General features: G+C 42.4%; 1 protein-coding gene across 1 annotated transcript in view; it reads right to left on the reverse strand.

The window, feature by feature from the left end:
* Positions 1–23,597, reverse strand: part of LOC127574152 (arf-GAP with SH3 domain, ANK repeat and PH domain-containing protein 1-like) — a 210,002-nt gene that overhangs the window by 71,066 nt on the left and 115,339 nt on the right. The window contains 1 exon segment of the mRNA XM_052022915.1: positions 1,385–1,472. Within this exon segment, the coding sequence (XP_051878875.1) occupies positions 1,385–1,472 (88 nt within the window).

The raw sequence follows: 23,597 nt of genomic DNA on the forward strand, positions 1-23,597 counted from the left end.
GAGATAGGGAGAGTGATTAAAAATTTCATTATAAACAGCAGTGAGAAGAGAAGATATATTAAAAGGTTTATTAAATAAGGCTGTATGGGTTGAACTAAAAGACAAAAATGGAGCAATCACATTGTAAGGATTGTACTGAAGACAACCAAACAGTCTGAGAGCAAGAGTGCAAACTTATGGGTAAATTTCAGACAAGTGCAAAAACAACAGGATTCACTGTCTTAAAGGACGGTAGAGACAGAAACCATCATCACTTTTAAAGACATCTGGATGGGCACATGATGAACTATGGCCTGAAGGCTACAGACCTAGTGCTAAATGGTGGGATGATGTTGGGTAACTTTCTTGAGACAGGCAAGGATACAATGGGCTGAATGCCTCATTTTGTGTCATAAATTTTCCAAAATTATGTGACTCTTGAACTAAAAACTAAACCTGACCAAGTGCACAATCATTAAGAGGAAACACACTGTCAGCATTCCCCTACACAACTACAAGTTAAAACAATTACAATTAACATATTCATTTTTTTTGGGAACTGTTATTCAAAGAACACAGGCTTGTGCTATCATTGGAGTATGACTTAGGAAAAGTTATTGGATCAAACCATAAGATAATGTACTTAATATTTGCATTTGGGGTTTTCTTTCTTAGGCAGTCTCTCAGGATCAAGGATTACTTGCTTCCACTCCATTCTGTGAATCCTGTGTAGGTGACGACAGGTTCGTACAGGGGATGCACAGATTCTGCTGATGCCAAGGCAGATGGCATTCAATATGGAGAATGTTTGGTTTATTTAGAATATTGTCTGTTCCTTAAAGGTGTTTGTTCTTGTCCACAAGATGCCCTGTGTCTTCCTGGATGCTCATTCTCCAGTTTGAGCAGTACAGGCCAAGTACTCCCATGGGTTAGTGAGGATGTTACATTTTTCAAGAACTTTGAGAATGTCCTTGAAGCATTTTCTCTGTCCTCCTGGAACCCTAGTTCCAATGGATCTCAGGGTAGTGTTCTTGCTTTTGTAGTATTCTGTCAGGCATGTGGAAAATGTGGCCTGCCCACCAGATCTGGTTGATCATGATCAAAGCTTCAATACTGGCGATGTTGGCCTGGGAGAGGATGCTGACATTATTTTTGCTAGTAGGATCTGATGCTGAAACTTAGTTTCTGTTTAAAAGCTTGAACAACTCACAATGTGCACAAAGAATTATGAAGATCATGCACACTGACAAAATACACAAAATGTTTCCTTGTAAACAGGTGAAATATAGATTTTATAAAAAAAATTCTCTACAAGCCTGTATAAAAAGTTTAAACCATGAGGAAATTGCAAAACAAATTAGTTCACACCTTTAACATCCAAGCCAATTAATAACAAAAAACATACGTGATATTAAGTCAAAACATTTTTTCTCATCTGCGGTGGGCTTCACCTGGCACGTCAGTAAATTCAGTCTTGCTGGTTGCCTGTTGGTCTAAAGATACAAAATATATTAGAAAGCATAAGATATCAGAATGCTTCAGATGACAAGAAACTTTCTACTGTCTACAATATAGTTAGACATGGTGTAGGATTCACAAGCCCATTCATTTGAATGAAGTTTGCAGACTGAAAGGGAAGAGTAGGTTTTGTTACATTTTTGAAAAATATGTTTTATTTAATGTTTTTTTTCCCCAATTGATTTTTTTTTAGCTTTAATGTTTTTAAAAATGTTTCTGTGGCGACCCACTTTTGACGCAGGCGAACTGGTTCAGAAAACGGCGCGCGCGTCGGCAGAGAGGCCAGCCACAAAATGGCGCTGGGCCTTCTTCTTCACCAGCGAGGGGAGAAAGCCTACGCGTGGGAAGAGGTTTTGGTGATGTACCTCTGACGTCATTGCCACCCGAAGAGGGCGGGAACTTAACTGCTTAAAGCCAGCGCGGAAAAGTATGGAATAAACCAGTCTTGAGTGCAACCTACAGACTGCGCGTCATTATTTCTAGCTCAGTGTGTAGCCCATCGCTACATTGGTGACCCCGACGGCCCAAACGGGATTTGTACCGAAGATGATCGACTCTTCATCTGTTCACGCAGTTTCACTAAAACTGCCAACCTTCTGGATGCTGCGACCGCGCCTGTGGTTTGACCAAGCAGAGGTCCAGTTCCAGATTCAGCAGATATCTTCTAATTGCACACGTTACTATTGCGTGGTGAGCTCCCTTGACCAGGAGACAGCCGCCCAAGTTGAGGATTTAATACAGTCGCCCCCGGAGGAAGGCAAATATGCAGCATTCAAAGCGCTGCTCATAAGGACCTTCGGCCTCTCATGGCGGGAGCGAGGTGCCCGCTCGCTGCACCTGGACGGTTTGGGAGACAGGCTGCCATCAGCATTTATGAAGGAGATGCTGGCCCTGGCTGAAGGACACAAGCCCTGCCTCATGTTCGAGCAGGCGTTCCTAGAGCAACTGCCTGAAGACATACATCTGCTACTGGCCGACGCAGATTTCAGTGACCCCCGGAAGGTGGTGGCCCGAGCAGACGTGCTATGGAAAGCCAAGAGGGAAAGCGGGGCGTCCGTCGGACAGATTACCAAGCCACGTGTCCAACGGCAGGCCAGACCAGGCCCGGCAACGGAGCGCACACAACCCAGAGGCAGGAGTGAGGAGGCCAATGTACAGTGGTGTTTCTACCACCAGCGGTGGGGCACAGAAGCCCGCCAGTGTCGCCCGCCCTGCAAGTTCCCAGGAGACGCCAAGGCTAGCTGCCGCTAATGGCTACGGCGGCTGGCCACCAGGACAGCCCCTTGTATGTCTGGGACAAACAGTCGGGATGCTACTTCTTAGTCGACACCAGAGCAGAAATCAGCGTCTTACCTCCAATGGGGTACGACACCCGCAACAGGGAGCCGGAACCCACCCTGAGGGCTGCAAACGGCAGCACGATATGGACCTACGGCACCCGCACAGTGCAGCTGCAGTTCGGCGCCAACCGGTTCACGTGGGACTTCACACTGGCCGCCGTGGCCCAACCACTCCTGGGGGTGGACTTCTTGTGAGGTCACAGCCTACTGGTTGACTTGCACGGGAAAAGACTGATCCACACCAAGACTTTCCAGCCGTTTTCCCTGAGCGAAGCCAAGTTGCCGGCCCCACACCTGGACTCCATCACGCCATCGGACAACGAATTCACCAGAATCCTGGCGGACTTCCCATCAGTTCTGGCACCGCAGTGCACGGCAGCCATGCCCAGACACGGAATACAGCACCACATTCTGACCAAGGGACCACCCCTCCACGCCTGCGAACAACGGCTTCCCCTGGACAAGCTCTGCTTGGCGAAGGAGGAGTTCAAGAGGATAGAGGAATTGGGGATTGTACGGAGGTCCAACAGCCCATGGGCCTGCCCCCTGCATATGGTGCCCAAAGCAGCCGGGGGCTGGAAACCATGTGGTGACTACCGAAGACTGAACAGGGCTACAACCCCAGACCGCTACCTTGTGCCGCACATACAAGACTTTGCAGCAAACCTGCATGGGGCAAGTGTCTTTTCCAAAGTGGACCTCGTCCCGGGATACCATCAAATCCCGGTACACCCTGAAGACATCCCCAAGACAGCAGTCATCACCCCGTTCGGCCTGTTCGAGTTCCTCCGAATGCTGTTCGGCCTGAAGAATGCCGCACAGACGTTCCAGCGGCTAATGGATGCGGTGGGACGCGACCTGGACTTCGCATTCATCTATCTGGACGACATCCTCATAGCCAGCAGTAATCGTCAGGAACATCTATCCCACCTCTGCCAGCTCTACTCCCGCCTGAGTGATTTTGGCCTCATGATCAACCTGGCCAAATGCCAGTTTGGACTCGATACCATCGACTTCCTGGGCCACAGGATTACCAAAGATGGGGCAACACCCCTGCCCGCCAAGGTAGGGGTGTCGCCACTTTGCCCGGCCCAACACAGCCAAAGGCTTGCAGGAGTTCATTGGTATGGTCAACTTCTACCGCCGTTTCCTCCCCTCAGCAGCCCATGTCATGTGCCCTTTGTTCACCCTGATGTCGGGTAAAGGCAAGGACATTACTTGGGACGAAGAGGCTGTGGCTGCTTTTGTTAAAGCCAAGGAAGCCTTGGCAGACACCGCGATGCCGGTGCACCCCAGAACGGACATTCCAACCGCCCTCACAGTAGACGCATCCAACATGGCAGTTGGTGGGGTGCTGGAGCAACTCATTGAGGGGTGCTGGCAACCCCTAGCGTTCTTCAGCAGGCACCTGCAGCAACCCAAACTCAAGTACAGTGTTTTCGACAGGGAGCTGTTGGCACTATATCTGGCAATCCGACATTTCAGGTACTTCCTAAAGGGCAGGCCGTTCTCAGACCACAAACCACTGACCTTCGTGTTCACGAAGGTGTCTGATCCCTGGTCGGCCCACCTGCAGCGACATCTGTCCTACATCTCCGAGTACATGACAGACGTCCAGCATGTCTCTGGAAAGGACAACGTCGTGGTGGACACACTCTCCAGACCAGCTCTCCAGGCCCTGTCCAGGGGGTGGACTATGCAGCACTGGCGGAAGCGCAGCAGGCAGACGACAAGTTGCCCAGCTACAGGACCGCAGTCTCGGGTTTGCAGCTGCAAGACTTCCTAGTAGGCCAGGTGTGCAACGTGGCTACCGGCCAACCTCACCCCATCGTCCCGGCAGCCTGGTGGCGGTGAGTTTTCGACTCCATACAGGGCTTGGTGCACCCATCTATCAGGATAACCGTCCGGATGGTCTCCAGCAGGTTCCTGTGATACGGACTTCGCAAACAGGTCAGCGAATGGGCCAAAATGTGCGTGCAGTGTCAAGCAGCCAAGGTGCAGCGGCACACCAAAGCCCCGCCGCAGCAGTTCGAACCCATCCGCCGGAGGTTCGACCACATTCACGTGGATGTCGTGGGGCCCCTGCCAGTGTCACGAGGAGCGTGGTACCTCCTAATTATGGTAGACTGGTTCACGAGATGGCCAGAGGCGGCCCCGCTCACTGACACCACCGCCGATTCCTGCGCCCGAGCGCTGATTGCAACCTGGGTAGCACGCTTCAGGGTACCGGCCCACATTACCTCCAACAGAGGCGCCCAGTTCACCTCCAGCCTGTGGTCGGCTGTGGCCAGCCTGTTGGGAGCATGGTTACACCACACAACTGCCTACCACCCACAGTCGAATGGACTAGTGGAACGTTTCCACCGTCACTTGAAGTCGGCTCTCATGGCCTGCCTGAAAGGGCCTAACTGGGTGGACGAGCTTCCCTGGGTCCTGTTTGGAATCCGCACAGCACCCAAAGAGGATCTGCACACCTCGTCGGCCAAGCTGGTGTATGGAACACCCCTGGTCGTCCCAGGAGAGTTCATACCAGCCCCAAGGGGGCAAGAGGAAGAACCCGCGGCAGTCCTGGACAGACTATGCGAGAGGCTCGACAACCTGGCCCCCGTACCAACTTCACGGCATGGACAGATCCCGACCTGCGTACCCAAAGACCTGCAGAACTGTAAGTTTGTATTTGTGCGAAGGGGCGCACACCGGACACCGCTACAACGGCCGTATGAGGGGCTGTTCAAGGTGCTCAGGAACAACGGGTCCATGTACGTTCTAAACATTGGGGGGAAAGAGGAGGTTTTCATGGTGGACCGGCTCAAACTGGCCCATGTGGACCTGGCGCAGCCGGTTGAGGTTCAGGCTCCACGGCACAGAGGCAGACCACCCAAACAGCGACTAACACAGACTGTGGACTTTGGGGGGGTGTATCGCTGGTTCGGGGGGGGGGGGAGTTATGTGGAGAGGCCAGCCAAAAAATGGCGCTGGGCCGCCTTCTTCACCAGCGAGGGGAGAAAGCCCGCACGCGGGAAGAGGTTTTGGTGACGCACCTCTGACATCATTGCCGCCCAGAGAGGGCGGGAACTTAAAGCCAGCGCAGCAAAGTTCGGAATAAACCAGTCTCGAGTGCAACCTACAGACTGCGTGTCATTATTTCTAGCTCAGTGTGTAGCCCATCGCTACATTTCCATTATTTCCTTTTTAATAGTTTTTAACATTTCAGAATGCCAGAGGGTTCCAAAGGAATTTTCCAGATAGGCCTTATTCTGGTCCACATACATTATAAATTTATAATTAAATGGTAATATCCTAAGCATTTCATAAGGCCTGCTTTAGTAACAAGCTTGGTTGTCTAAGCTTGCAAATATAATTTTAAACTTGTAAGAAAAAGTCTTTTTACAAATGTGCATCAGTAAATATCTTTTATTTGTTACCAATTAAAGTATTAAAAAAGCAATGAAACTATAGAAAATTTTAGATAGGAAATGATTGCCTATATCTTTAAAAAGAACTGATTTTTTTTGTACAGATACAAAAAAAAGGTGTTGAAGTGCAGAACCCAGCAGCAAATGTGCTATCAGAAAATCTTACTGCACTGACGCACTTTAAACATAACAGCCATAAATATTTCCTTTAAGGAAGCACAGTCTTTGCTGAGCTATTGCGCTATAAAGGGATTCAATAAATCATTCTGTGAAAATAGGTTAATTATGTGGAAAATAATGTTGGCTAGGAGATACCTATGAGAACTTAATTTCCCCAATTTGCCCCAACTCAATTATTGCAGATGTTGGTTTCAATTCTGCTGCTGTGAAATATCTGTCTTCAAGGCTTAATGGCTTAGAAATTCAGTTTGATCTTAAAGGATGAACTGGATGGGTTAGATGGGAGTAGCAAAGAGGCACCAAAGGCTGTTTCGATCATTAGCCACCTGCTGCAAACTTCAGTTGCTCCTGGTATTCTATTCAGAGACTGGAAAAGGTCAGCTTAGCAGCAACCACAGGCATCATTGAGCCCAGGCAATGGCTCGATTAGGAAAGAACATTAGAATTCAAATTCCAAAATAATTCGTGAATCACAAAAGATTAGCAGGCAGATCCAACAAGTAGTTAAAAAGGAAAATGGCATGTTGGCCTTCATTGCAAAGAGAGTGGAGTTTAAGAATCGGTGGTTTTGTACAGTTGTACATGGTGTTGGTAAGGTCACACCTGGAATACTGTGCAGAGTTTTGGTCCCCTTACCTAAAAAAGGATGCAGTAGCATTTGAGACAGTCCAAAGGAGATTCACTAGGCTAATTCCTGGGATGAGAGCATTATCCTACCAAGAGAGGCTAGACAGTTTGGGTTCATATTCCCTGGTTCAGAAGAATGAGGGTGACCTTATTCAAACTTGCAAGATCCTAAGGGGACTTGACAGGGTTGATGTTGAGATGTTTCCACCAGTGGGAGAGTAACAAACAAGGGGAGATCACTGCAAACTAAGAGGTTGGTCATTTGAAACTGAAGTGCATGGAAACTTCTCTCAGAGAGTAGTGAATCTCCGAAATTCTCTGCTCTTGTGAGTGGTAGAGGCCAGATTAGATATATTTAAGGTGGAGATGGATAATTATTTGAAAGGTCAATGAATTAAGGGTTATGGAAAACTGGAACAGAAGAGGAGTTGAGGCCAGCATAGTTCAGCCATGATCATATTGAATGGTGGGGCAGACATGAGAGGCTGAGTGGACTACTCCTGCTCCTATTTTCTTATGTTCTTGTGTCCATGGTCTTGACCCTACATATTGTTGTAATCTTCACCAGGCCTATAACCCTCACTAGATATCTGTGCTCTTCCATTTCTGGCCTCTTGATCATTTATGAGTTTAGTTAGTCCACCATTACAGTGATCAAATTTTATCAATACAAAAGGCTGCTAAACGAAGTAGGATATAACTTGCATCCTACTTCTTACAAAACACAAGGGAAACAAAATCAAGTTTATGCAACCTATATAATTTAATTCTTCAAGCTCTGGGATATTCTGGTGAATCTGAACTGTATCTCCTCCGCAGGTGATATCTCTCTCCTAAGGTGCAGTAGTCAAAGCCAAATGCAGTACTTCAGACAGGCTGCATGCAATTGAAGCCTCACTTTCCTTGTTGTATTCCAGACATTTTAAGAAAGTATTACGCCAATTTCTTTGATTATTTTTAGTGCCTGTATAGATCACACCTCCCTGTACCACTTAACTAGCCAAATTTTTAGAATCAGCTGTCACTGATGGCTACTCCTGTATAGGAATTTATTTTTGGCAGCTTTTTAATTAGGAAATATACTTAACATTGATTCAGTTAACAAATGTCATCTTCATCTGGCATCAAGTGTCTACTTTAATAAAACAATAGAAAGCAGAATGCTCCAAAACTACAACTTTGTTGGTATCCCAGGTGACTTATGTCTCTGTTTTTAATGCATGCTGCAGCTTTTTTTTTTGAGCAAAAAAGCCGTAGGTTTACATTCCAATCCAAAGACTGAAATGTAGGCTGACACTCCAGTCTGGTCCCAAGTCAAATGAGATGTTAAACCAAAGAAACCTAAAGGCATATCACTAGAAGGTGGCAAATAAATCATCGTCATCCTGGTCATTATTAATCCTCTAAGTAATACCACTAAAACATTATCTGGTCATTACTACATTCCTTTTTTTTTGGAACTTATTCTGAACAAATTGGTTACTGCATTTCCTACATTTCATCAGCAATTATATTTCAAAAGTATTTCATTGGCTGAAGAATGTGTTGTGTCCTGAGGATGTGGAAGGTGCTCAAAAAAATTCAACTACTTCTTTACCCATTAGCAACCCATGAAAGAAAATTGCATGTGACACAACACAGAAATAACAATGATCTGGAGAACATTTTTACTAAATAGGTGGTATTTTCCCATTAACTTATTTATTATGATTGACCGCATTGCCCCCTTTAGTGCTAGACCTTCTGCAGCTTTGCCTCTGCGGCTAAACCATCACTAGCACTGACAACCCTCCATTGTACTAAGATACAGTAGCTATGGCACATGAATTCTAATGGTTGATCTCTTGAAATCAGTGTGTAATTTTTGGTAAGCTAGTTGGCATATTGACTTCTAACTATCTGAATCAACCATAACATGAAAAGACTTCTCTTTTACAAAATTTCCTTGGAACTTTGTGCTAATGTTGTGATATGACATCCTTACTGTGCAAACAGGTACTCCAGTTTTAGGTTTACGTGAGGAGTGAAAGATTTACCATTATAAGGGTTCAAGCCAAACCATATAAGTTCAATTTTGAGGGAAGTTATTATGATAAAGGACAGGACTTCAACAATAATCAGGTACAATAAAAGTTAGTTGCATGAGAGGATCTGTAAAATAAAAACAGGAAATCCTGGAAACACTCAATTCAGGTAGCATCTGAGGGAAGAGAAACATTTCAAAATCTTTCATCTTCAACTTGAAATGTTAACTCTGTTTCTCTTTCCACAAATGCTGCCCGACTTGCTGAGTGTTTCCATCATCTTCTGTTTTTATTCCAGGTTTAGAATCTGTGGAAGATGTGTTCTTTACAATGTGTGTACCATTGCCATTGGACATGCTTTGTAATTGATGGCAGTAGTATTCTAAAATATAGCTTTGCCTCATTTTTAAGAAATGTTCTAGCTGATACTATTTATGAAATGTTGGACTACAAATTAACATGGCTATTTCAAAAAAAATGATAGAATGGAAGACTATATGGTACTGTTTAAATGCACATAACATTAATGGGTTCACTTCAGGCCACCTTCACCTACTTCACATACTTAATCCTGTGGAAAAAGGCCACTGTTAATATTTTTGTTCTGGTCAGACAACAAGGCATAATTAATATATCGATTACAGGGTTTTATCCTCACAACTTAATCTTTCAAGGACCTATCTCGGCAAATATTTTAAAAATGTTGCATTTCATTGATGTATAATAAAAAGCTTGTCCCAGTGACAATAAATAATCCTCTCCTCCCCCATAGTAATAATGGGTACTTTTAAGCTAGCTAACAATTGACGTGATTTTCAGAACATAAAACAGTACAGCACTGGACAGGCCATTCGGCCCATGATGTTGTGCCGAAATGTTGTGAATCATTCACATCACCCCTTTTCCTTCACGTTCATGAGTCTATCTAAAAGCCTCTTAAATTTCACTAAACTGCCTGCTTCCACTACTATTCCAGGCACCTAAAAAACCTGCTCCTCACATTGCCTTTTAACATCCCCCCCCCAACCTTAAAAGTATGTCCTCTGGTGTTTAACATTTCTACCCTGGGAAAAAGATTCAGACTGTCTACCCCATCTATGGCTCTCATTAAAAACCTCTATCAGGTCTCCCCTCAGCCTCTGACGCTCTAGGGAGAACAACTCAAGTTTGTCTGAGCTTTCCTTATAGCTCATATCCTCCAATCCAGGAAGCATTCTGGTAAACCCCTTCTGCACCCTCTCCACAGTGTCCATATCCTTCCAATGATGGGATGAGCAGAACTGCGCAATACTCCAAGTGTGATCTGACTACAGTTTTATACAACTGCAGCATGACTTCCTTACTCTTATCACTCAACACCCCTACCAATGAAGGCAAGCATGCCATACGCCTTCTTTACCACCTTATCCACTTGCGTAGCCACTTTCAGTGAACTGTGGACCTGGACCCCAAGATCCCTCTGTACCTCAATGCTATTTTTGAACAAAGCTCATTTATGTCATATAAAGGAAAACAAACGAGAGTCCTAACCATGCTGAAATTTATAAGCCACTAAGTTCAATTCTCGACTTGCTTTCTAAAATGTTTTGTTTCAATTTTTTGATACTTATACGTACCATTAGTTTTTAAGATCAGCTTATACAATTTCTGCAAATTTTGTCCTAATATTGATTATAAAGCAAAACTTGCAAAACAAGCATGACTCCTTTCCAAATGCATTACCTATAACACCTCAGTGCAGCAAGGATTATTGCAAGTAACACTGCTGCCAGCCTTGAAACACCATGCAGTTCTCAAGCTGCCGGGAAATAAACAGCAGAAAAAATTTGCAGCAGACATCTCAAAGCAACAATAACTAATGTAAAGATAACGTTGTTATGGACTCAGTGAAAGTCCCTTTAAGATAGAGAGTGTGTGTGTATGTGTGTGTGGGGCGTGCTTACGTCAATAGAAGATAAAGGACGTAATGACGTTGTTGAAGAGGTCAGAAGAGGAAGAAAGAGAGAGAGAGAAGGGAGAGAGACACCAGCCTGCTTGTTTTCTCTATCGATGGATGAGAAACAATAACTGTGTTTGCCACTGAAATCCATGTATGGAAGTTGGAAGTAATCCGGTGGAGTTCACTTTGTTGCTGACCTGTAGAAGGAAACAGGTATTTGTATGTGGACGACCACAGTTCGGATGCTTTTCGGGGTGAGGAAGTCACTACCGAGTAAACACTGAAGTGTCGTTTGGGTTCCATCGTGGAACATTTGGATTTCGTATGTACTCTCTCTATGTTTTTCTACATCTATATCTTATCTTCAGACAACGGTGGTTGTTGAAGAAGCCCTTGCTCATGTTTCACCTTATGGCTTGCGGAACTGAACTTTAAGAACCATTCCGGAACTGGGAGTTTTGGACTTTGTCACACACACACACGAAGAGTTTAGTTTTGGGGTTAACGTTCGAGGTTTAACATTCTTGAATTCTAACATACTAACATTTTTACTTTTATTTTACGTATTATCAATAGTAGTGATTAATAAAATAGTTTTTAACACTGAAACATGCTCAGTGTGTTTCTTTTGTTGCTGGTTCATGACAACGTTATTAAACAATGTGACCAGGATATGCCCAAAAGCATCATCATTTGCAAGTGAGAAATGTATCATAGGTTGCTGCAGTGCAAAATATACACTTAGCACTTAGGATGCTTTACTAGGATGCTTTATGGAATCAGTGCTGAAAGGGGTCATTACAGTATTATATACAGAGCTGTGTTACTGGCAGTGCTGCTCTGGTAGGAACCTGGCATGAACCCGTACCCTCCCCAGTACTGCCTGCTGCTGTGCTGAGAGCCTGGTGTGAATCCAGCAATAAAGCACTTTCTCTCTCTCTCCGTGTACAGAGGTTGCTGGTGAAGCCTGGTGTTGGGCAGGATGGGGGCAGCAGTACAGCTGCTTAATGCTGAGATGTGGGGCACCCTTCCTGGCATGGAAAGTCTGGGGACTGGCAGCACTGCTCCAAATGTTGACAGACCACCCGGATCCTACTGTCTTCTCACATCATCACCTGTTGGATTGATAGAAGTTGCTGTCTCCTCCTCACTTTTTTCGATTGCAAAATTTTTCCCAGCATTTTGTAACAACAAGCACAATTGGAAGGGGAGACAGCAGTCTCCATCACATCCAATAGGAGGTGATGAGGGATACTGTTGGATCAGATGGTCTGTCAGCACATGGAGCAGATGCTGCTCATCCCCAGCAATAGTCTGCACTCACTGTGCTGGCACGGTTGCAGCCTTGAGCTCCACATATCAACACTGAACCACCACATTACTCAGACAGTGTTCCCTATACCTGCATCACAGCAGTGTGTCCACATCAAGCCTTGGGATGAATCACTGGTGGATGTGCACCAGGTTCCCATCACTGCAGTGGGTTGTCAAAGTTAAGGCAGAGGTTCATACCAAAGTCCCAGTGCAGCAGTGCACAGCTTGAGTCAGTCTTTCCAAATACCAGTGGTGAGTACATATCTATGATTGATTAGAATTCATGACCAAGAGGTTATAACAGATCAGTGCTCTCCGGATAGCTCTCTGAACATTGTACCATTGTATTCAGATTAGTTCGCAGAAGCGCATCCCTGCTGTAACTTATAAACTTATGTCACAACAAAAAAAACTTTTGTCTTTCACCAAGTTGGCTGCAGACTCAACAGCTGGAATCAAGCCTACCTATAGCTAACACATCTATGGAGAATAGCTGGTTCTCTCATGAGAGCTGGTTTCTGTTAACTGATCTGAATACATTGGTACAATGTTCAGAGCCACCTGCAGAGCACTAATTATTTACAGCGCTCTCTCATGCCTAGTTTGGCTTGTCTTGGACTTTCATGCATACTTGTCCAAATGTGAAAGTACAAGTCAAATGGGTGATCAGATGTTGTACATCCCATCTGTCACTCTGCTGCTGAACTATTAAGTCTACTGCTGGACCACTGACCTGTCGAACTGACGGTCTGGAAGCACTTTGGATCTTGTTCCTCAGTTTTACGTCACTCCACAAAAAAGGTTAGTCAAGGTAATAACGAAAGTACAATTACTTATTTTAATATTTTAAGTCATTTGCGATCATTTTAAGGTTTTTATAGTTATATTTATCTTCTTTCAATTTTTTTCTATAAACTAATTTAAAACAAATAAATCTATTTAGCCTGTTTTAAAATGATTCTATTAGAGATACTTAAAATTTCAAAGGCCTTTAATGACAGTCTGGAATAGGTTAAAGTGAATGGGCAGCAGGCAGCCACCATGGGTGGCAATTTTGGGCAATGGGCAATTTGGACAAGTTCACAGAAGTTGGAATTTTCTAAGTAATAAAAAAAAACAAATTTAGTTCTGACCTGCTCTTGTAGCCACAGTTTTTGTGTGGCTGGCCAGATGGGTTTCTGATCAATAGTACAATGGTAACCTCCTATGATTTTGGTGATGGGGTTGGGGAGGGAGCGAGGTTGCTCAGTCATTGCTAGTGCCGTTGGATATCAATAAAAGTGGTTAAACCTTTTTCTGGAGATGCCTGGCTCTTTTGTGGTGCAGATGTTCCTTTTTAGCAGCTGAATCCTTTACATTGCCTCTGCTATGCTTTACCCCTTAGTTGGGTATGGACAGCTTCAATGTGAGGAGTTGCAAATGGAATTCATCAGCAATCATTAGTGAATATCCCCACTTCTGATCTTTTGATAGAGAGAGGTCATTGATGAAGCAAATGAAGATGGTTGGGCCAAGGACGCTGCTCTGAGGAACTCCTGCAGGATGCCCCTTGGGACAGACGATTGACTTCCAACAACCACACTCATCTTCCATTGTGCAAAGTATGACTCTAACAATTGGAACTTTTTCCCTTGATGGTCAGTGACTTCAGTTTTACCGGGACTCATTGATGCCACTTTTAGCAAAAAGCTACCATAATGTTAACGCAGTCCAGTTCTATGCAGTAAATCAAACTCTGGACAATTGTTTGCAAATGACAGAATTTTATATGTAAATTCTCACTGCACTATTAAAAACTACACAACATTTGTTACTCTGTAGATTAAATAGAAAAGTTCAAGTCCAAAATAGTTATTTTTGACGATTTACAATTAAATCCTTTTTCAGTGTTTTATATGGATTATTTGCCTATTCATCTCTTAATTATTGCGCAAGTGTTAAAGTACTCTTAAATAGCAGATAACATCCATTTCCCCTTGGTTGCTGCATTGTATGCATCAAAGGTAAAAACAATTATAGCCAGAAATAGCAAGAATCAATATATTTGGGCATTTAGGGTCATGAACAGTTACAATGTTCATGTGTCATAAGTGTGAATGAACACAGGTTTGAAACACCACTCAAATATAATTTTGCTTCATACCCAAAAGATTTTGTTCCAGTAATTTCAGATATTCAGGCTGGTGTTTTCACCTCTCAAGAACCTACTAATTATTATTTTATTTCCCATGCCCTGAGAAACCAGAAATCAATTCAGTAAATGCCAGTGGTAGAAGCATGCATTTTTCCACTCAACAAACAGTAGTGTTACTGAGACAAGCCCCCATACAGTCATGGCATGCTGCCTAGCAATTATTCAGAACTACTGACTGTAGGATGCAGCATTAAATAGTTAGCTAATTATTACAATTAGCAATTTGCCAGCACAAATTAATAAAAATGATACAAGTACTAATAAGGGGAAGCTGGGGCATGTTTTCGTGCTCATTGCTACAATATAGTTGCTTATACAATATATCAAATGTTTACTCAGTTAACATATCCTCACTACTTTTGTTAGGTGTACTTACAGGAGCATATTCAAATGGCCTACTTCTGCTTCCATTTCTTACAAAATGTTGAAGTAGACATTTTCAGTTGTGTTTCCAGGGTAATTATTTTAAACAAATATGCAACAGTCTTGCCACAACATTGAAATAACTTCAGTGAATTGACTTTCTGTGCAAGTGCCTCTGAAATGTTTTCTTCTTCCTGAACCATGACGTCCCCTCTACCATAATGACCAGAGCCCTTGACCGCATCTCATCTATTTTCTGCACTCTGTTCTCAGCCCCTCTCCAACTCAACAGAACAAGGAGTTTCCCTTGTCTTCACCTTCTACCCCATTAGACTCTGCATTCAACAGATCATCCTCTACAATTTCTGCCAGCTCCAAGAAAAGTTTCACCACCATCTTTCCCTCCCCATCCCTTTCAGCATTTGGAAGTGACTATTCCCTTTGTGACTCCCTGGTCTCTTCTCCGTTCCCACCAACCACTCTCCATGTTGTAGCGCTTTCCCATGCAACTGCAGGAGATGGAACACCTATCCTTTCACCTCTTCCCTTCCTGTCATCCAGGGAAGTAATTAGTCTTTCCAGGTGGAGCAGCTGTTCGCTTGTACCTCTTCCAATTTAGTGTACTGCATACAGTATCCAAAGTGTGGTTTCTTCCACATTGGTGAAACCATAAGCAGATTGGGTAATTGCTTTGCAGAGCACTGAGTTCAGGCCATAGGAATGATCCTGAACTTCCCACTGCCTGCTACTTTAATCCCCCATCCCACTCCCACTGTGATTTATTTCTCCATGACTTCCTGCACCATTACAATGACACGCAATGCAGCTTTAAGGTATAACACCCCATCTTCCTTCTGTGTACACTGCAGCCTTCCACACTCAATCTTGAATTTGCCAACTTTGGGTAAGTCATATTCTCTGACTGTATCAGAATTGGCCACTTCAGCTGCAAGTTACCCATCTGCAACATTGGCTCAGTTTTCCCTCTCCATTAATGCAACCTGAATTGCTGGACATGTTGCACATCCCCACTATTTACAACACAAAGAAGTGTAATCTTCCTCTAACTGCTCCTATTAATCCATTTGACTTGGCCTCACCCTATCACAGATTTTCTCTTTGCCCTCTCCATCCCTCCTATCACCTTCCCTGCAATTAAAAACACCTTTTTAAATCTCTCTTTCCCAGTTCTGATGAAGGTCTCCAAGCTAAAATATTACCCCTATTTCTCTTTCCAGAAACGTTGTTTGGCCTGAGTTTTTCTAATATTTTGTGTTTTTATTTTGTATTCTAAATCAACATTCCGCCCACGTAACCAAAATGTTCATCCATTTATGGCATTATTTTGACAATTTCTTTTGAAGATTCTTAGATGGAGACTGGCACAAAATTCAACAATTTTGTTAATTTGGATCTGTTTTTAGTTGGGATATGGTCTGTGACAAATTTATTGGCATTATTGAAATAAAATATACAGTTTTCTTGATTTGAATTTACAGACTTCATAATTACAACAGGGTCTGCTCCCCCCATTAACTGCAACAAACCAACGTTGCTAAATTATTAAAGATGATTCAAGAGCAAAACTTCAGATCTTTGCTTAGTTATTCTGCATAGAATTTCAGGTTCAGAAATAATTTTGAATACAGAATAGTCCTCTGGACTAGCAGGAAACAACATAGTTACCTATTTCAGTCCTAAACTCTTACATTCTGCATCTCGTGTGGTCTTGCTCTTACTGATGTGGAAGAAGTTCTGAACTCAAAAGATTTTTATTTCAATAAGGATAGATTTTAAAACTAAATGTTCATTTCATCATTTTTTGAAGTTGTGGAGATAAAATTTTAAATGAAAAAGACTATAATAGTTGACTATGAAGACTCCTGAAAAGTAAAATGTTACACCCAAGAGGAACAGTGAATTATTAGCTAAACTTTTACCATATCACATCGCATAGATGTGCAGTGATGTTGCTCACAGGAAGCCAGATAATATTAGGCTTCATAATAAAGTAGGCCTTTGGCCAATCACAATGAGTATGATGGTCTGGTGTTATCCAAGGGGAATTGTTTTGCCAATGGAATAATGTAATATTTTGCAACCAAAGATCACTTAAAAATGTACTCCAAACAGATTGGTGTGGATTTTTTTTACTGTAAAACCTATATAAAATGTTACAGGTATATAAAGAAAATGTTAAGTAGCATTGGCTCACAGGATGCTAAAAGACACGTTATCTAATTGAAGTAGTGGAAAATAGAGGAATTGGAGGGTGTTTGGATTTGGGAAAGTAAGGGGTTGGCAATTACCTGGTGTCAAAGTGCATGCATAATCGTCCTGAGATGTGGCAACAAGAGTACATGTAGTTATTGGAATAGATGTATCGTGCGTCTGAACTGCAACATGGGATAAAGGTGGCTGGGTGCAGAATTTGAATTGTGAACTTCAGCAGAACAGCTCCTCAGACATGGTACTCTGGGAGGTAAAGTTACAGAAAACTTGGGAAATAGGTGCAGGCAATTTAGAAATAATTTTGAATACAGAACAGTCCTCTGACGTTCTGGCCCTTGAATGAGGGGCTGTTTCAATAGAATGTAGATGAAAGAGCAGAGAAGAAAAATCTTTCACTGGATTAGAGGGGGTGGTATGATGTGGGCAAATACGTCTGGCACAGTGGAGAATGTACAGCGTATCTAGACTGGCAAGTGGTGGGGGCTTGGGTGAAGCAATCCAAGGCATAGAGAATTATTTTGCAACAGAGAGCAAGAAAAGCTAAGGGCACTCCAAATAGTCACAGACAGTAAAAGATATCAGTCAGGAGAAAGACACAGGTATAAAACAGACTTTTTTTTTTACTACTCTAAAAGGTTGCAAGAGGAAGGAAGACCATTGCAGCAGCAGGAATGATGTCTAGATGCTTAGCTCAAAAGGAACGATTGGAACAGCACAAATAAGGGTTTGTGGTAAAATATTGTTCAGAGTATGGGCAAAGTACAGCAAAATGTGGAGTAGAAATAAACTGGGGGAGGACACAAATGTAAAGCAATGGATGGAGTGACAGAAGCAGATACAGTTTGTTAGTTAGATGTAGGAGATAACCTCACTTCCCCACTTCTTTACCTGTCATATCCAAATCACTTTCTCATTCTTGTCATCTCACCCAGCATTAGAATCTTTGCTGAGAGATAGAACATGAAAAGTAATTCATCTGTTCATACTCATCTTACTGTTGAAATATTTCAAAGTGTTGAACAAAATTTGGACTGCTTTGTAGGTGACATCATCACATATAACTTTGTGTTTTTGGGATAGTGGGTGGAATGCAAGTCCAGAGCAATATTCCTCCTTCAGCTATCTCATTCAGAATAGATTAACTGGCTTCTCTAATGTTGTTTGATAGGACCTATTCTGAGCTTTATCATTTACAATAGGTAACAAAAGACATCCTGAAAGGAGAAAAATGTGGCATTCAGTGGGTTGAAAATAAGAACCTAAAAAATATAGAGGACTCGATAATGCATAAAGAAAAATGCCAAATTTCACCCTATTAAAACTTTCTCATTTCTCCTTTCAATAATTTGGGAAAAAAAACACCAATGTAATAAATACTACTTATTTCAACTTTTAACATTACTGAAATTATTGGATGTGGTTACAGTTCAATTCATAACAAGCTCATGTCCCAAAGTTGTTTGACAGTGTTAACTGTGGGCTCTTTCTTCAACTTTATTTCCACGGGATTATCATATAACTTTCAGCTCTTCAGCTTGCCTCCAAGTTTTAGGAGATAGAATGCAGATGACTACATTTGTTTCTTTATATTCCATCCTTGGTGATTTTTCCAAAAGTGTGACATAGGGATCGAGTTCTATATTTAAATATACTAGAAAGAGAAACAAGTATCTTCACAAAAAACTACTGATTATCGCGTTAAGGATTTAAAAGAGAATTTTTTGGGGGGCTATGTTGGAAAGGGCAGAATCTACTGCCTATCCCTAACTGTCCTTGAGGTGGTGGTGGTGAGCCATCTTCTTGAACCATCAGATTCCTTCTGGTGAAAGTACCTCACAATGGGTTAGGAGAAAAAGAATTTAGAACCAATGAAGGAATATCAATAAAATTCTATGTTACAGCATGCGCAACTTGGAGGGGGTCTTGGAGGCAGTGCTGTATCCATGGGCCCGCTGTCCATATCTTTCTTGGTGATAGAGGTTGAAGGTTTGGGAGGTGATTTCAAAGTGGCCTATACTGTGGTGCACAGTGTAGATAGTACACATCGTGATCACTGTGTGCCAGTGGTGACAGAGACATTTAGTCTACTGCATATGGTGTCAATGAAGTTGGCCGTTTTGCCCTAGTGTCAAGCTCCTTGTATGTTGTAGGATGGCATTTGTTAAGAATCATTTTCTTAAGCTTTTAGATTGTGGCTTTGAGGACTCAGAAGTCACTTGCTGTGTGATATCTAAACTCTGACTTCTTAATGTTGCCATGTTTATGTGGCTAATCCATTTGAATTTCTGGTCAATAGTTAACCCAAAGATATTGACAGTGGGGACTGAAAATGCAAGGGTATTATCATTGCCAAGGAGAGGTTAATAGACCCTCTTGTTGGAGACTGCCATTCTCTAGCACTTGTGTAGCAATAGAGTTTGTTGTACCATTATGGAATTCGTTATAAATAAAATTGAACATCTCCATTTCTCACTATATTACTGTTGAAGCTGATGAAGAAATGAAGATAAATTTGCCGAGAATTTCTGCAGCAATGTCCTGCGCTGAGATGACTGACATCCAACCACTGCCCTTTGTGTAAGCTAATGATTCCAATAACTAGATTACTTTCCCCATTGATTTCAGTTTTACTAAAACTCCTTGATGACACACTCAGTCAAAAGCTGCCTTGATATCAAGAGGAATCACTCTCACCTCATCTCCGAGAAGCCTGGCTATAGAATTAGTTTGGTCCAAACACAGACTAAAGAGCTGAATTCCAGATATCCACACTGTCCCCAGGTAACAACTGGGGAAGTACAGCATCAAGGAGCCCTGATAAAATGTCTGGTACAGTGTTCATTTGGTTGTTGCTTAACTAAATCTATGGGACAGTTATCCAAGTTTGACTTGAGTGTCAATTTGCTGGATGCAACCATGCCATGTCTAAATTCCATGCTTACTTTGTTTTAACACAGCTGCTATGATACAAATCAGTAGTTTGCTAAGTCACTTCAGAGGCCAGCTAAGAATTAACCACATTGGAGTCAGCTATAAGCTGGACAGCTATAAACTGGCTTATAGCTTATAAGGTAAGGACAGCTAATTTCCTCACCTGGGACATTTAATAGAGTTTTACAATCTAAGATTAAGATAACTTTATTAGTCATATGTACAGTGAAATGCATCTTTGCATAGAGTGTTCTGGGGACAGCCTGCAAGTGTCGCCACGCTTCCAGCGCCAACATGGCACGCCCACAACTTCTTAACCTATACGTCTTTGAAATGTGGGAGGAAACTGGAGCACCCAGAGGAAACCCACGCAGTCACAGGGAGAATGTACAAACTCCTTAGACACAGCAGCCAGAATTGAACCCAGGTCGCTGGTGTTACACTAACTGCTAAACTACCATGCCTGCCCCAAATTCCTGCAATCTAGCAATTTCCTGATCAATCAATAACTATATAGTATTTAAATTTTAAGCTCCCATGGTCAGATGTGAATGCACGTTCCTGCACTGTTAGTCCAGTCCTGGTATTACTAATTGGTAATTTAACCACAGCATTAACATTTATAAGCGAGGGAGATGAACATCACATGGTGAATTAACTTCTGTATGGTTTCATAACTGCATTAATAATACTATTTGAGGTTCTCACCTGGGTTCTGTTATTTTGTTTTAAATCACACATCTTAGAATCAATATCTCAAAATTGACAATTTAATCTTTTGTACAAAAGAAAGGTCATTAACTCAACATGTAGTTTATAATTTTGGACCTGGACGCATCAGTAAGTGTTGAGATTGCCTGAAGTATCAAAATTTTTTTTGCAGAAAGTCAAGAAAAAAAATTCATCCATTGCACTTTTTTGGCTTCTGAACATACTGTGAAATAAATTGGGACATTTCTGGGGATTGTACTGGAGTAGGTTGCAAATGAAAACAGTGCATGAGGAGCAGGGAATCTCGCGACAACATTTGCTGTTTCAGCGTTTAACTGTGTGTGTATTCACTGCAATGGCTACTATCAGGTTCATGTTATAATTATGGCAAATGCTGAAAGCTTCATCATTAAACTGGCAAATCCAAAAGACTATTTTGGTTGTTAGTTTTTATCTGGCTTGTGCACACATTCAAATGACAGATTTAGAACAAATAAAATTCAGGGATGTGATACTCAAAAAAAAACCCTGTAATGCTAGGCATATTGGTGGATCAAACACTTAGTATGCTTATATCCTACAGGGAAAAGAATTAAAGCCAGTTGTGATGGAAAGATCCAAGTCCTTTCGTACTTAGCTGCAAAGATTCATGCCCAATGTATGGAGCTGTAGCTAAAACAAACATGTAGTCACAGGAGAACTCACTATAAAGCATCCAGTTTTGTCTCTGAACAAATCATTGGTTGGGTTTCATTTAGAATGTGGTGTACTGTAAAATTCTGTTAATCTGGCACCCTTGAGATTTTCCAGACCATTGGATATTACTCCTATTAATACCCAAACACTCTTATTTCACTTTTTACTTTTTTTTAAACCTGCTACATGGCAGTACAATAAATTTTCCAGTGAATTTAAACTTTACAACATACAAGCACTCTGGACTCTGGCTTCAGCTGCAAACCTACCCACCTTCCTGATCCAGTCAGCTTACACTCTGGACACCCAGCTCACATTCCAGACTTATGAGTGAGCCCAACACTGGATCATCAGGATTTCAGCACAATTGGATATGTGATTATCAGAATTTTACTGAATTGTTTTTGTTTCCTCGCTCTGGGCAATATTAAGACTCTAGAAAAGATGCTGAGGGGAACCATAAGATCAATTCTCAATTTTAAACAGTCATCTATGTAGATTCCATTAGTTTGCATTTTAAATATTCAAGGCAATATGATCAAGATATAGAAAATAAGGAAGATACTAGATTGCCATTTTGAGAACCAATTATTTTATCAGAGTAGGTTAAGCAGCACCAGGAAATATGCTTACAAGTTATTTAAGGGAAGAACCATGTTAGAAGTTAGGTGATTCCTTTTGGAGCCAAAATATTGCTGCTTCAAGTGACGGATACAATCTGTTGAATTTCTTCAATGGAACAGGATCCATTTCTGGCTGAGGTGGAGATTACCTCATGCAAGAGGTAAGTGTCCTGTAATACAAATTAGGGTGTATTCGTCTTCCCCTAATTTTTCACATCACAGGAAGATTACATAGCTCTAGGTGGATAGAGAGTGTATGCACAATGGTAATTCACAGTACTCTGAATGCATTTCTGTGTATAAGAGTGCTGAATGGGGTCATAATATGATTCTATGTATGGAGGTACATTACTGATTGTGTTACTGTTTTCTACTATGAGCCATAAATGAGGACTTCATTGAAGATAAATGTGGGATATTAGTTTATTATAAGTGATCATACAAAGAGACTTGACAGAAACTACAGTGTAAATTGATAAAAATTAACTTCAACACAGAGGGGCAGTAGGACTAGGAGATAGCGAAGAAGACTACAGCCTGGGGCATTGTATTGTGGAGGGTCATGGCTGTCATGTGACAGCACTGCCCCTACCTGGTCGGAAGACACACCACTGCCAATCAAGGTTTCGCCCTGTCCCACCCATCAGTGCACACCTGACCATTGCCTTTGTGATCCATTAGTCCTTGCTGGCACCAGGCCATTGGCCTTTTTAAATTACCTGGGCTGGACCCCCCAGCACTATAAAGAGTGCCACATGTGCTTGGCTCTCTCTCTTTTGTCTCCGAGGGATGACCCTGCTTCACTCCAGGCCGAGCACTGTGAAACGGCGCTGGAGAAATCGTTGGTGAGGTGGGCACTGTTAAAAGGGGTAGGAGCATTTTAGTTAGTATCTATGGTAGCATAGAGCCGTGCCTGCACTGAGTTAAGAGGTGGCAGGTATCGTATTGTTTTTCCTTGATTGTCTGTACCTGGTTTGGGGGGGGGGGGGGCGGGGAGGTGTGTGTGTGTGTTTTTACTCGTTGCGATTTTCCCACACTCGCTATAAACTGTGCATGTGTGTTATTCCCATTACCCCTTTCCCCATCTTTGTCTTTTGTAAATAAATCATTTATTTCTAACTCTGTGTTCAGAGTCCTTGCTTCTGAGACCCCGAACCTGTTTCACAACAGGCATGAGCCGGTCTGCAGTTCTCTCCACAGGGGAAATGGACCAGGTAGTAACTCTTCCTTTCTGAAGAGATTCAGTGTTAACTATCTTAGCAGCCTCCTCTTCTCACTGAGCATTTTTCTGTAACTGGAGATACTGTTGAGCATAATTTTCTTCACCAAGGAATTGTGCAGGATTATTCTCAGAAAATAGCTCCATTCCATGCTCAATTTTTCCGATGTATTCCATTAAAATTGATGCACTCAGATTTCTTTCAACTGGAGTCTCTACTGTTTGTGTTGTCAGTCTCCATGTGAATATGGTGTTGTTCCAACCCTTGCAGTTCCTCATTTGTTAGGCTGC

Source organism: Pristis pectinata, chromosome 9 (assembly GCF_009764475.1).
Source record: "Pristis pectinata isolate sPriPec2 chromosome 9, sPriPec2.1.pri, whole genome shotgun sequence".
In the NCBI taxonomy this organism is placed as follows: domain Eukaryota; kingdom Metazoa; phylum Chordata; class Chondrichthyes; order Rhinopristiformes; family Pristidae; genus Pristis; species Pristis pectinata.